The sequence below is a fragment of the Setaria italica genome, chromosome IX (genome assembly GCF_000263155.2).
Source record: "Setaria italica strain Yugu1 chromosome IX, Setaria_italica_v2.0, whole genome shotgun sequence".
Lineage (NCBI taxonomy): Eukaryota > Viridiplantae > Streptophyta > Magnoliopsida > Poales > Poaceae > Setaria > Setaria italica.
In genome coordinates, this window is record NC_028458.1 from 52,742,683 (window position 1) to 52,757,481 (window position 14,799).

Sequence of the window (14,799 nt, forward strand, 5' to 3'; positions counted from 1 at the left end):
CATCGGCTATGCCTGTGAAATCTTGCATTGACTCCTGCGTGTCCTCAACAGTGGTATCACTGCTTATCAGTAGCAATAAGCCTATATGCAAAACCTGAAAGGGGCTATAAGCCTATAAAGGCTGCTGCTTTTAGATGTGTACATAAGCGATGCCTTTATGCTTTTCCTGAAACAGGGGAACGAACCCAAGTCAGCATTTTGTGATTACATACTCGTTAGCTGTATAATGTCCATCACGTGTTTCATGGTCAAATGGTAAGCTGTATTGTAGCATTGTCTCAAATTTATTCTGCTTCAACAGGGATAACCAATCAAACATTCTTCCTGTGATGGTAAATCTCACCATGGATTCATTTGATGGTGTCCACTGACACTGATACTCTCGTACCTGACCTGACCGTCGTGTTCACTTCGAACCTATATTCTTATTGTAGCTACTTCAAACTTGTGCAAGATCCCGTTTGTAACTGTGATTTTAAAATGTTCATTCACTGATCCACCACCCTCTTTTCAATCAGCCTTCTTGCTGCACAAGAATCAATCGCCTGACAGCATATGACGTCCTATGCACCAGCCGGCCGCCGATCCTTGCGAGTTGCGAGCAGTGAGATTACACTCCCAACTCCCAAGACACTCCGAACGCTACAAGCTTCGCGAGGGAGAAAGCAGACAAGAACAAGAGACCAGGCGACGTCAATACGGCTTACAAGACGGTGGCATAGTTTTAGCCTCCGGCGATCCTGATACCAAGGTCAGCCCTCGCAGGAAATGCCTCGACGGGAACCGGACACCCGGGAAGACGTCAGGGGCGCGAGCCGTGCCCCGCCCGCCCGGCCCAAGCGTGTCCCAAACAACGACGCGCGCGCGCGCCCGTCGGCATCAAACTGTGCGCGCGGGACGGGACCGGTCGGCCGGGCCAGGGAGGGTCGGAGGCCGGAGGACGCGGGGCCTTGGAGGGTTGGAGCCTTCCCGCTTGGCCCCGGGCGGGCGCCGTGCGGGCGCAGCCGGATGCCGCGACGACGGCTACAGGACACCGCCCGCGCGCGCCCCCGGCCGATGCCGCCACGGAGAAGCGGCTCGTGGACTTTGTGAGATCGAGACGAGCACGAGGCGGAGGCGCGCGAGCGAGGGAACGAGGTCACGAACCGAACGGTGGTGCGGTGGTGCCTCGCGGGAAGGTTGAGACGAGGAGTAAAGAAACGAACGCGCCCCGAGTGGCGAACGTGGCCTCGCCCGGGATGCCTGGAAGACGGCTGGGCAACGGGCGGGGCGGCCGTCGACTGCGTGCGAGCCACGGCGCGCCGGGCCGGCAGCATCCGTGGGCGACTGGGCGGCGATACTATTATTATTTTTGCGTGCCCTCTCGCGCCTGTGCGCGTCCGTGCGTGCGTGCGTGCTCGCGTGCCGTGCGGTTTTGTGCCGTGGCGACACCGGCGTCACAGTGCGCGTGTCGTGCGTCCTCCGTCCGATGCGCGTGGCGCGGGGGCAGGCAGACCGACCGTTCCTGCGGTCCGAAGCCTGTAGCCTGGTGGTACTATTCGTTCGTAGCGTCGTGTCTTGAGGTACGAAGGGGACTGGTTGTGGTTGGCCCAATGGCCCGTGACTTCACGTATCTATCTATCCGGCCGGCGTGCATTTCTCTCCTTCCCTCGAATCCCTCCTTTGTCCACGAGAGATCGTGCCAAAAGTACTCGGTACACCGTACACCTACCTACGTACGTACGTGCATGCGTGGAGACAGAATAGCTAGCAGAAGGTTTGTTATATTCTCGTGGACCCATACACTTTCAGAATCATTACTTGTACTAGCATACACAGCTCACGAAAGTCTCGCATACATGTACTATGCTACTACTCCCTACAATTCCAAATGTAGATTGTTAGTCGATCAAAAAATTAACTTTAGTCCATCGAGGTATTAGAAAAATTGCATAGATTTACAACACGTAGTTGATATTACTAGATCTATCATAAAAAATGCTTTCATAATATCATTTATGTCTAAAGATGCATACTTTTACAAAAAGAAAATTGCAAGTCCAATTGTCACATTAGAGCTGTGTTGATGTCATGCACTCATTCACGACTTACATTTGGAATCAAATGTATTATCATGAGAAGAATCAGCAAGAAAATTGATATCAGCATAAAAGTACTTCAAATGGAACATAGAAATACTACACGCATGGGTCCGAAAAGAAAGGGCAAGGAGTCAAAATTGGCTTTCGTTTCATTTTTTGCCAGTGTAGTTACCAAGACTAAGTTTAATCGCGTCGTTGATCAGTGTTCTCTTCATCATCTTTTGAGAACCTTTAGGAGTAATCAAGGTGGATTTACCCGGAGTAATGATGGAAACCAACATATCTAACGGCGCGAGTGCAGTGGATCGATTATGTAGCTCACATTTGTCTGGAAAGATGAGTTGCACACACTGGTCCATGTAGATATTACATGTACACTTTGATACATGTAGCAGCAGTAGTAAAATCTAGCAAAACTGCGCACACGAAATCCAACCAAAATTCAGAGCAGGCGCACAATACTTTGGATTTCCAGCACGGAGTCCGCAACAAATTAAAGGAGATGTGAATCATGTGAAAAGATGGGACTGTTCAGCCAAATTTTTTTTGCCCAGTTAGCCCAAACGGAGCATGCAGCGATCCTTCTCGGACAAAACCAAAGATGGATCCAGGCCGGCCCACACGAAGCAGATCCTGCCTCTGGATCAACGAAAGCAACTGCATCACTGTTGCCGGCGATCAATTGTTTTAGCAGCGGCGGTCACGAAAAGAGGATTCAGGATTGCATCCCATGCACCCCCTGTGCTTTTGCATGGCTTTGCTTTACCACAACTCGAGGGGGAGAAAAAGAGGCTAGCTGCTCACGCCGGCAAGCAAATGCTTGCTACTAGTTTAAATTTCAGTTTGGAGGGATACTCTATTCCCGAAACAAACCACCGCCGGCGACCAAGCTGGCCGTCGCCACCGCGGCCGGCCCCTACCTCGGCATCCCTCCTCCCTCCTATTTCCCTCCCCACCCTTCCTCTCTTTCTCTACCATTATCCTGCCTGCCTAGATCTGGATCTAGTGGTGAGATTCGGTAGCTATACAACCGGTGGCGGCACATCAGCGGGGACGACTGTTCCGGTAGCCATGCCATGACCGTGCTACATGTTGGGAGCCACGAATTGCTGTCCCGGGTGCCGTGTTGCAACGAGGCGGCACCGCAGGCCATGTGCTACCTGCTGCTTGTGCTGAGGCGCACGACTCCTGCGTCGGGCGACAACATGGCCTTGCGTAGTTGCGGCGGTGGTGCTTCAGCGGCACCGTGTTGGTGTAGCTAGCAGTGGCTTGCTCGGATGCTCGCTGCCGCCGCCGTGGTGGTGGGGCTCCGATGGCTGAGCAGGGATGCGCTAGCGTCGTTGTGGTGGCGTGACTGGCGATGCTAGGCTGCCTCTCTTCCCGGAGGAGGCTCCGGAGACACCGATCGTTGGGCATCGTGGCCGCTACTCTTTGCTAGCGCATGACGTGGAGACGCTCGCGGCGCACGATGGTGTTTGGTGATAGCGGGGACGCTCGTATGTCACGAACGTCCGGCGAGGAGCAGGCTACGACTATGGCTGAGGCAGTTCAGGGGACTTGGGGTCATGGTGAAAGCCTTGCCTGTTAAGGCCAATGACGGCGACGTCTTCGAATGACGTTTACTTCCTTGGAAGCGTCATCGAATTGCCCATTTTCTCCTTGCGCTGCTCGGGTTTCCTCGGTGTAAGCCTAGACTATCTAGTCGGGTGACGGTGGCACATGTGGTAGTGTGGTGTCATTCCCCTTATCGGTGTAAGCCTAGACTTTGAAAGCTCATGCCACACCTGTCTCTTGTGGCAGTTCAGCAGATAGAAAAAATACAGAAAAAACAAAAAAACAAAAAACAAAAAATAGAGATGTGGCTGCTGGTGGTGGTGTTGGTGCGAGTGTCGTGGTGGTGGCCATTTGGTGGCGTGTTGGAGTCAATGGTGGCAGTGATCGATGCTGCGGAGGTTTCAATCAAGTGGTGTGACCGCGTTATGTGGTATGTATTGATGTCCCAATCCAACCAGCCGATGAGGGTGTTTGAGTTGAGTAGTGCACTGTGATTAGTTGTGCGGCGTGTGTTGATATCCGAATCCAACTGGCCATTGAGTTTGTTGAGTTGAGTGAGTAGTCCGATAAGTTGTGGGGCTCGTGTTGATGTCTCAATCCAACCGGGTGGTGTATGTTTTTATTGTTGTACTGGATGTCTTTTTTTATAATCGGCTGCTCTTCTGTCGGTACGTTTAAGAAAAAAATCAGGCCTTGTTTAGTTGCCCAAAGTTTGGAGGTGCAAAATTACTGTTATAGCACTGTAGCACACTGTAGCATTTCGTTTGTATTTGTGAATTATTATCCAAATATTGACTAATTAGGCTCAAAAGATTCGTCTCGCAAAGTACAACAAAACTGTGCAATTAGTTTTTAATTTCATCTACATCTAGTACTCCATGCATGTACCGCAAGTTTGATATGATAGGGAATCTTCTTTTTGCATAGTGTTAAAGTTGGGAGTTTTGAGGGAACTAAACATGGCCAGTTTGGATCGATGCAAAGAGAGAAAATGATGTGTTTTGTGATCATCTGCATCATGACCCAGCTTTGTTTTTTGTAAGCTCTCGTAGGAAAGCACAAAGTGTCAACCCTGATGACCTCAAAGCAAAACCAACTTACACAGAAAAACAGGTTGAATATCCAAAGGTGTTTGAAGCCCTATTGCGTGTAGGCTCCACGTAATACTACCTGCTTCTGCTTAATGGATGCTTTGGGTGTTTTACGGAGTGGCCGACAGGGTTACGGCAAAAGCTCGAAAAGGAAAAAACCGTCGTGACTCGATCTCCACGTCACTTTCTTCTTCCTCGCTCTCCGGCGTTTGAAATTTCTCAACGGTACGTGACCTCAGAGGCCCGTCCTAACTTGATCCTGCATCATCACGCATGGAGCCATGGAGCCTTGCCGGTTGGTTTCTGCCTTGAACTGTGCGTGACGCCGTGGACTCGTGCTGTCGTGTGGACATTGTCGTGTGTTTGAACTTTGAAACGAGTCCAAAGCCCTTGCTGTCGTCGTATGATACTACTTTACTGTCAAAAGTTTTTTTGTACTTTAAAATTTCGGTTCGAGCCAAGCACATGGTGAATTGATGAAACCGAGAGAGATGAACAGCAGTCAATCACAGTGAGATCAGCAAGAGTCCGGAGCAGAAAGGGGTTGATTTTACTCACATTTTTTGGGATGTTATTATACATGGGTTCAAGAATATCATAGGCGCTAAGTACTACGAAAAAAAAAAGGTTGGCAAAAGATTAACTTAGCATAATATAGCATCGGATTTATGCTGTATGGAGAAAATTCTCTGGTCGCCATCGCCATGCAGCTCCAAGATCGATCAGATCCTCTGGTGCTGTTGGTAATAGTGGTGGTGCTGCTGGTGGAGCCCGACGTGCCGGCGTAGCGGCTGCTGCACCGGCTTCTGCTTGAACTTCTCGCCGACGATGGAGATGAGGCCGCCGAGCGGCGGGCGCATCTTGGCGCGGTAGGATATCTCGTCGTAGGGCCGGCGGTAGAAGCGCAGGAACGGGAGGAAGGACTCGCGCTCGCGCTCCACGCGGCTGGCCTGCCCGTCCTTGCGGAACGCGAACAGCATCGACGGCGACTGGAGGAACGACGGCCGCGGCGTGCGCGGGAACTGCTGCGGCTGCGGCGGCGCGGTCTTCTGGCCCTTGGCGGCGGAGGACGGCGTCAGTGGCGCGCCGCCGCGGGGGAACGGCGGCGGCGTGGCGGCCGTGGAGCGCAGCGCGGCGGGCGAGGCGAAGGAGAACGAGCGCGCGGAGAGCGGGGACGCGCCGACGAGCGACGGGCTGCTGGTGGGCACCACGGAGCGCGATCCCACGGACGCCGGGATGGTGGAGAGGTACCACGGCTTGATGGGGTTGTCGGTGGGGGTGACGGAGAACCTCGACGAGGCCGAGCCCACGCCGGCCTTCCCCACGACCGCGGCCGCCGACGCCGGCTCGAACCGCAGCGACGCCGTCCGCGGGTACGCCGTGAACGAGGCGTCCTCCAGCGAGTCCTCGAAGTCCAGCGAGCACACCGCCGCTGTCGCCGGCGCCAGCTCCACGAACGGCCGCACTCCCTGCACGCAGCAGAATGAACATGCATGCCACTGTTACGTTCTTGGCTTCTGACGGCAATGCTGATCGCTGAGAGAGCACGGCAAGGCAACGGCAGCGTGTACCTTCCAGAGGACGGAGAAGAGCGACGGCGGGTCGATGACGAAGGCGCGGTGGAGACGGCCGGGGTAGTAGTCGGCGACGATCTTGAGCGTGCCCATGAGCAGGTTGAGGAACGCCGACGCCGAGCGGAAAAAGCCTGCACCGCAAAGGAGATTCGCATCGTCTCGTCAGTCACAGCCGGTCAACCCCACCCACTCCACGAGTACTCCACATCCTTTTCCGTTTTTCCCCACCCCTTGAATCCCTGCGGATGCCACGGCCCGCACTTTCCTACAGCGAGCTCAATCATTTTTCCTACACCCACTGCCCGTTTCATTCAAACCGCACCGGCGGGAAGCAAGCTGCTGCCGACGAGCACGGCCCGGCCTCCCTAAAAGCGGCGGCCGTGCCTGCCACTGTGCAAGCACAAGCAGCCTACCCAACCCAAAGCAAAGCGTTCGTTCGGTCAAGGCCCCGGGACCACGTTACGCAGCGGCAGCGGCATGGCAACGCGACCGACCCGACCGGACCCGAGACCGCGGGGGACATCGAGCTCAGGCGCAGAGCACAGAGATGAGGGGTCTGACCCTCTGAGAGCTCAGAGCAGAGGCTTCACCGAGCCAGCCGGCCGCATGTGCGCGTCTGACCGGCGGAGGCGGTACCGCCAGTCCGCTAACCAGAGCACCAGACCACCGGCTGCGCACTGGCCGAGAATGCGCCGGCCGGGCTCTTGCAAGCCGATGCCGACGAATACGAGCACAGCTTCTCTGACTGGAATTTTCCTTTCGTTTCTCTGGAGGAGTAGCGGACAAATACCACCAAGAACGGAATGGAGCGTAGCGCATCGGGTATTTTGTATCGGTTCTGAGGATGACAGGGATCGGCGGGTGGCTTACTTGCGTCGAAGAGGAGGACGAACTGGTCCACGAACCGGGACATGCACGCGACGGCCACCTCCAGCGTGAACACCAGCAGGCGCACGAACCTGGCAATAAGGAAGTGTGAGAAGAGAAGCTAGCAGGGAGACAGAGAGAAGAAATGGGTCACTGTTTGATGAGTGCTGGTGGTTCTTACGATTTCTGGGAGTGGAACTTGGGGTAGTCCTGCTTGATTCGAAACACCTGCCAACAGAAACAAATTCCAGTCAGAACTCATCAGTGTCTCTGAACTTGTATTGTTTTTTAGAGAAAAAGTTTGTCTGAAGTATAACCGCAGACATTTGGAACTTAGCAAGATCTGGCGAGATGCGTACCACAACTGGGCGGCCGTCGTCGTCGTGGCCGGCGACGAAGGCCACGCCGTCGGCGAGCTCGGCGGAGAACTCGTCGGCCATGATGTGATCTGCGCCATCACAGAGAGAGGCCAGGCCGGCCCCGTTAGCGAACTCCACGAGCAAACAATCATTCGGACATAATAGCACCAAAGGATCGCACTGTTGCGGCCTGTACTTTGAAAATACTTCTAGGAATGAACCAAATCGGCAGAGGCAGAGCAATAAATTCCGCGCGGCGGCACAGTAGCTTGACTAGAAATACACTGTGCCGTAGGTATCGGCTGCGAGAACAGGCCAGGCCACGGCGGCTCGAGCAGAGCATCGCAGCGCAGAGAAGCATTAATGGATAGCTTTCATGTCCGTCCCAACCAGGCAACCACCGCAGATTTCCAAAAGAAAAGGAGAACGAAGAGGGCCCGAGACGGGAGCTCTCTCGGCGAATGGGAGCGAGAGGAATGAATGGGAGCTGAGCCCGGGCGTACCAGCTCCAACGGTCTCCCTCCATGAGAGGACGGTCCTCAGGTGCTTCGCGGCCTTCTTCACGCTCTCCCCCCGCGACCGCAGGAACCGCTCCACGCACGCGTCGTTGCAGTACTGTGCCTGCTCGCCGCCATAGCCGAACAAACAAGGTTAAAGAAACGACCAGAGACGACAGAGGTGTATGTATGGAAAGCAAAGCTTGGTTCTCGGGCATCACCTGCTTTGCGGAGAGCGGCGCTTGCTTGCGCAGCAGCTTGCGGACGGCCTCGATCTTCTCCCTCTCCTTGGCGTCCACCTTGTCGATGGCCATGGCAGAAGCTTTCACGAAGAGGAAGAAGGGGAGGTGGGGGTAGAAGAGGGGGTGGTGTGAAGTGTGAACTGTGAGGTGGGGTGGCGAGAGAAGTAAAAGGAAAGGGGAGTGACCGAGTGAGACGAGGAGAGATCGAGAGAGTATTATAAGCCGGGCGGGGTGCCGTTCAACTCACAGGGGCTCGCAGCCGAGACCGCGCGCTGACGGCAACGGGAACGAGCAAACGGCAAAACGGCAACGGACGTTTGCCTGCGCAAGGCCTCCACGGCTCCACCGTTTGGACGTCCACTTTTCGTGGTTTTCCTTTCTTGCACCCGCTGTCCGCATGCTGATTCCAAGCAAGTAACCCGTGTGTAGGCCAATTCAAACTAAAAAATCACTATGAAAAAATTTGAGAGTATTCTACTTCAGGTAGATATAAGTAAAATAATTCAATACTTCTTTTAGCACTTAAACACCAAAATTTAGTACCCGTTCACTTCAAAAAAAATATTTAGTACCTGATTGTATGTCATGTAATCATCGGATAGGGTATTTTCTTTTATGTTTGGTTGTTTGGTGCCAATTTGGTACAATCTATGTGAGATTTGTTTGTGGAGGTGAGCCTAACTAACTTAGATGTGATCGTGCATTTTAACCACCCAGGTTCGAATCCCCTCTAGCTTGAATTTTGGTATCTATTTTTTCTTACTGAAAAATCACCTACCTTCTTTTTTTTTTTATGTGAGATTTGCTTAGGGGCCAAGTTTGATGCGGACGTCGGGGTTGAGCTTCACTATCGCTACCGAGCCAAGTTGACGCGTTGCAACCTGATGTCCACGTGGGCATGCAGTCCATTAAAATCATGCTGTCTAACTGCTACCCAGGCAACCACACATCACTCGAAATCAATACGGCTCACACAAGGCGCGAAACAAAGCATGAATGCACGATGACATCCACCTGCTAGGTTCAAGCAACCCTGGTTTAGTTACTCGACCAAGATGGAGACCATGCAGCTTACGTATCACATAGATAGTCAATGCTTGAATGTCAGAGTTGGGGCTACCTACATGTATACGATGGTGGTAGTTCATGGCAGCAGGAGATGGGGCTATGCGTACGTAGTGTATGATGTTGGAGCGAGCAAGCATCGACACGTGATCGTGTACTATGGTTTCTTCATGTATTTATGGGATGAGATGAGGCAAGATGAATCCATCTCAATTTTCAGGCTATCCACTCAGTGTTTGCCAATTGGACCAATAACACATGATGTTCAGAAGGCAAGAAACATGACACTACCACTCCTAAATCTTTTTGAAATGATGTCTTGTTAAAGATCAATTTCTCAAAACAAATAGGTTGTGACCATCAATACTGACGTGATATTATGTAGATTATGCTGATATTTTTGACTGCTAAGTTATTTCCTTAGAAGATACTTAATTAGGGTGTACCACTAAGTCCTAGTAGGATATGTGCTATTGATTGGTAGCTTCTAGAAAAAAAAAAGAATGCCAAATGATTGGATCTGTGGGAAGGTCATAGTGTCCATTGCTGGTAGAACTACCTTATTCAATTCAAACCTTGCAGATACACTAGTTATCGCACGTCAATCTAGTTACTTGAGGAGAATGTTATAGCAAGAATGGACAAAGTAGGAAGAAATTTCTTTTGACAATGTTTTAGCACTAAGAAGTATCACCATGCTGGAATAAAAATGCTTAAATAGCAAGAAGAAAGGGGTTTTAGGCGTGAAACCTTAGGCGGCCACAATGTGGAGAAAGAGTGATCTTTATGCACTCATATGGCATGGTTCACCATTGTTAGGGGTGACGATAGGAAGGATAAGCCACCCATAGCTACATGGACCGTTCATAAGAGAGAAACTAAAATTTTCTCACTCTTCCCCTCTCCCGGTCTCCGGTGAGCTTCATGGCCTTGCTGTTTCTACTGGTTCATTAAAACCTGCCAAGTTTTATCAGCGAGGCGGCCGTCGTCACTACTAAAGTTTCGCTTTCGAAACAAACAAACATCATGCCAGTGGAGCTGACGTGCACGATCAGGCCTCTACAGTAGTTCTCATTTCATCACAATGCTTCGACCAGTGTTTTTCTCTCTGGAACAAAACGTCACCGGCAAATAAGCAGGATCAGAGAAGCAGCGAGGCTCGCATGCATGCATCATATAGCATCAAGCCGTCGGTTCGGGCGTCGCGCTCGCCGCGCAGCAAGCGGACAGCCGCAGCCGCGCATGCATGGCGGCCGGCTCACCCGGCGCGGCGCCTGACATGGAGCTCTCTCGCGCGAGACGTGCGCGCCGCGCTGCTGTTCGCACGTGGGGTTTCCCCGGCCGTGGCTAACCACCAAGCGAGTAACAGGCAACCTGTGATCAGAGGTGTCCATTAGCGTCCCCCTTTGTCCGGAATTAGCAGCAACCGTAGCTATAGGTCGTAGCTTACACGCCTGGCTCTCTCGGCTTGTGATCTCGAGGGGCCGGGCCGGGGACGACAGCGAGAGCCTTCGACGGCGATGGGAGAAGTCTGTGTTGGGCGCCAATCACTCTTGTGATCGATCTCGGCGATTAGTGTCCGGATGCTTTGGCATCTTTGGTGGCTTTCGTTGCCACGCACGATGACACATCGCACAACCAACCGCCGCTGTGCCTTTTCGCCCTGGGCTCCTCCGTCCGACGTAGCCGCGGCCTGTGGGTCAATGTCGTGGCAGCTAGCTCATCCCACACCATGGTACATCTGGTACTGTTTCGGCACGAGTTTGAGAATCTCCGTTGTGTGTACTAGTCCATCAACCCGTGCTCCTGCACGGGCTAATATTTTTAGAAGCTATTGTATAGAAAAATTATTTAAAAATTAAACTCTTAGCTAATTAAAATTGTTTACCTACTACTCTCTTATTTTTCCAATACTTCAACATAATAATTATATAGATATGTACCTATCTTTGTCCAGTTGTGATTGCTTTTTAATCAATATTTACTCTGTACTTTTTCATCCATATTCATACTTTTTCCATTTTGTATCACACCTCCAATCCTTCGTACATTATGTTTAGCATACAAATCAATATTTTTCATCGATTCCTCACATACATGTATAAATGGTCTAAATGGTGGCACTCATCATGTGTATATACTTTAACTTAGTATTTTTATATTAACAATGACATAAATAGGTAATTTAGAATCATATATTAATTTGCTTTTTGATATTTCTGTATGATGCACATGAAGATAATTAGATTAAGATTTAGGTGTTTACTTTAGGTTATTTTTAATATCGACATACGTGGGTAACATAGATAAAATTTTAGAATGACATTTTAAGTTATGCTTTATAATGATGTGTATTAGTAAATTGGACGAAGATTATGAGGTTACTTTATATTATTTTTTATAATAACTGAGCTCGGTAATTTAGATATGGTTTAGAGCTCATTTTTTAATATTTTCACAATGATAGTGGCAGGTAACCTTTTAAAAAATATAATAGATCAATGGCTATGATTATTAGAGTTTACATGATTGGTGTTTGATGTTTTTAATTTTTATGAGAATTTCTCTCTTTTTTCTAGCTTATCTCGTGGGAACTAATGTGGAGTCTCCAATGGAAAAAAATGTAGGGTTACCTCATGTTACTTTTAATAATAGCATGTGTGGGTAATATAGATGCAAATTTAAGGGTTACTTAAAACTTTTAAGTAATAGTGGTAGGCAATTCAGTTGCAAATTAGGAGGTTATTTTAAATATTGTTTATAATGGCATAAGTGGGTAATTTTGATGAAGATTAGGGGGTTACTTTAATTAATTTTATATAATGGCAGAGGTGGGTAATTTATATATAGATTTAGGGGGTTACTTTAGGCTATTTTCATAATGGCATAGGTGGGAAATTTTTTAAAAGACATAATAGATCCAATGGCTATAATGATTTAAATCTATCGATCGATGGTCGGATGTTTTGCTTTTTTGTGAGAATTTTTAGGATTTCTCTCTTTCTAGAGTGTCTACCTAGAAATCCTAGGTGGCTTCACCTGAAGGCTTCAAAAAGAGTCTCCAATTAGTAATAGTAAGATGCTGGTGCACAGGGAGATGCGGAGCCATCAGCCATCATGACAGCTCGTGCAAGCTAGCAGCAATCAGATACGCTAGCTAGCTACACCTCCAATCAAATCCGAAACACATTTCTGAGTTAAGAAGTGCAAGTGTAGCTAGGCATTTGTGTACCGTTAACATCACGCCTAACAAAAGTACTCGTACAACGTAACTGTATACGATAGGCATGTTTGAACTTCAAACTATAACCAAACTAGCGTCGCGCAAATGATTGCTGGTTGATTGTGATCCGGTGCTGCAATGATTGTCGCTATACTTTGCTGCCACCAAAGCTTAAAAGCTTGAAGCCCCGTTGTGTGCCTCAGTACGATGGACTGAGCCATTGCTTGGTGCGTTTTACAAGGCTGCACGATCGCGTACGTGTCCACGGCGCGACAGAGTGATGACATGGCTGGAGTAGTGCGCGACCAATAGAGGGGGGTAGTACAAGATTTGCACGCAGGCGTCCAGCAGACCGCACCCAACAATGGTGGTGGCGCCTCTATGCCTGATTAGACCTGGATAGGGCTGGGCTTGAGATTGGAGCCCGTGAGCCAGCACTGGATCTAACTGGGCACGCAGGCCTGGTCCAGCCCGGACAAGGATTTCGAAATGGAGACCCCCGTCCATGGTCTTTTGTCCTCGCTGATGTACGCATGCTGCGCCCCCGCCGGCAAGCCGGCAAACAGTACTGCCGGCGATGAGGCCTGAGATGAGCAAAAGCGGTACCTCGTCCCGGCCTTTATCCGCAAAAAACTGGCCGAGCGCGGCAGTGCTGGCAGCTTACCTAACCGCCCTTTTTCCAGCTTTCCTCCCGAGCCGAGTCTCCTCCAAAGGTCCCCGTGCATGGCATGGGCATGCCATGCGCGCATGCATGCAACCCCAAGCCAAGCAGCCACGCCGGCCGGGCCCCGTCGGCAGACGTGAGCCGCCACCGCCGCCGTGGGGCCGACGACGGGGCGAGCCCGACTTTTACAGTCCCCGACGCCGGGAAACAAAGGAGAAATTCACCGGCGAGCGTGCGTTGCATCGCATGCATGGATGCAAGCACGCGGTACCTGGTCGGTTTTGGTTGACCCATGGAGGGGACGCGCGCGGGGGTCGGGTTGGTTTAGTTGGCGGCGAGCGCCGCGTCGGGTTGCGCTTGGCAGAATCCCGGGGGCCGAGCCGAGGACGAAGAGACGACGGGGGGACGGGGACTTGAGAGTGGGGATGGATGGGCGGCCGGGCGGGCGCGCGCTGGCGCTGAGGTGAGGCGCGTGCGTCGCCCATTGGGGTTGGTTTTGGCTCTCCGATCCGCGCTTGCCTCCATCGTTTGGGGAAGGCTCGCAAGATCCGGCGGGTTCGCGTCAGCGTCGACGCATCATGTCGCCACAGCGGTTGGCCGCTGCTGCCTAGCTGCACCTGATGAGCCTGCCTGCCTGCGCGCAGGACCCCTGGTGGAGCCCCGTGATTGCTCGATCGGTCGATGGAGTGGATGGGTCGATTGATTGATGGATTTGGTGGGTTCGGTTCGGCTTTATTTGCTCTCTCTCCGCACGATTTCATGGCTGCCTGCTCTCATCGATGCTCGATCCGACTTTATTTTGTAAATCTTATGAAATTTTAAAAAAAGTTTCGATATTTTCCGGTAGCGTATGATTGGGAATATGAAAGCTGAATTTTATTCAGATTCATGGGATTATGATGGTGGTGCTTGTACACGCATGGAACAGAAAACTCTGCACATATGAATGATGGTGCTTGTTGTACTAGCGCATTTTTTCTAGAGAAGACGACGACGCGTGTTGCAGCAGAGAGTAGCAGACTAGCTACCAGTATGAACTCCAAGGGGCAAGGCTGTGTTGCTTCCATCGGGCCGTCATGGGGATCGATGATACCATGCCAGCAATCAGTCAATCCGGCTCAGCCGCCTGCTCTTGATCAGCTGATCGAGCCGTCCTTCAGGCTTCGTACGACGCAGCATGCATTTCCCATTTGAAGTTTGCCATTTTGCGTGGTACGTACAATCCCTCACATGGGTGGCAAAGCCAAACAGGGCAAACGCATTGACTCTGATTTCCCAGCTTACCGTTTGTTTTCCCCGAGAAGCTCGACGCTGAACGAGGCGTACTCGAGTCCTTGTCGGCAATAAGATGATGCAAGAATAAGCGGCAGGTTTCGGTCAGTCCAAATGGCGCTCTGTCTGAGCGCTGCATAGCTACGACGACGCCCTACTAGCTGGGCGCGATCAGTGAGGGCTTAGCGGCATGCATGCATGCATGCGGTGTCAGGCAAAGGCAGCTAGCTACCCAGCGATCAAAGTTGTCAAATAAACAATCACCATTCCCGGCCACCACTCACTCACCAGCAGGCAGTCATTGACCTAC

At 51.2% G+C, this 14,799-nt stretch overlaps 1 protein-coding gene across 1 annotated transcript; it reads right to left on the reverse strand.

Moving 5' to 3' along the window:
• Positions 1-5,251: 5,251 nt before the first annotated feature.
• On the reverse strand, positions 5,252-8,440 carry LOC101764185. Its single transcript, XM_004985116.3, has 7 exons — positions 8,245-8,440; positions 8,030-8,147; positions 7,527-7,615; positions 7,349-7,395; positions 7,171-7,259; positions 6,298-6,431; positions 5,252-6,195 (listed from the first exon to the last, which is right to left on the reverse strand). The coding sequence occupies exons 1-7, from the start codon at positions 8,335-8,337 to the stop codon at positions 5,449-5,451; spliced, it is 1,317 nt and encodes a 438-aa protein (XP_004985173.1). The 5' UTR covers positions 8,338-8,440; the 3' UTR covers positions 5,252-5,448.
• Positions 8,441-14,799: the final 6,359 nt, after the last annotated feature.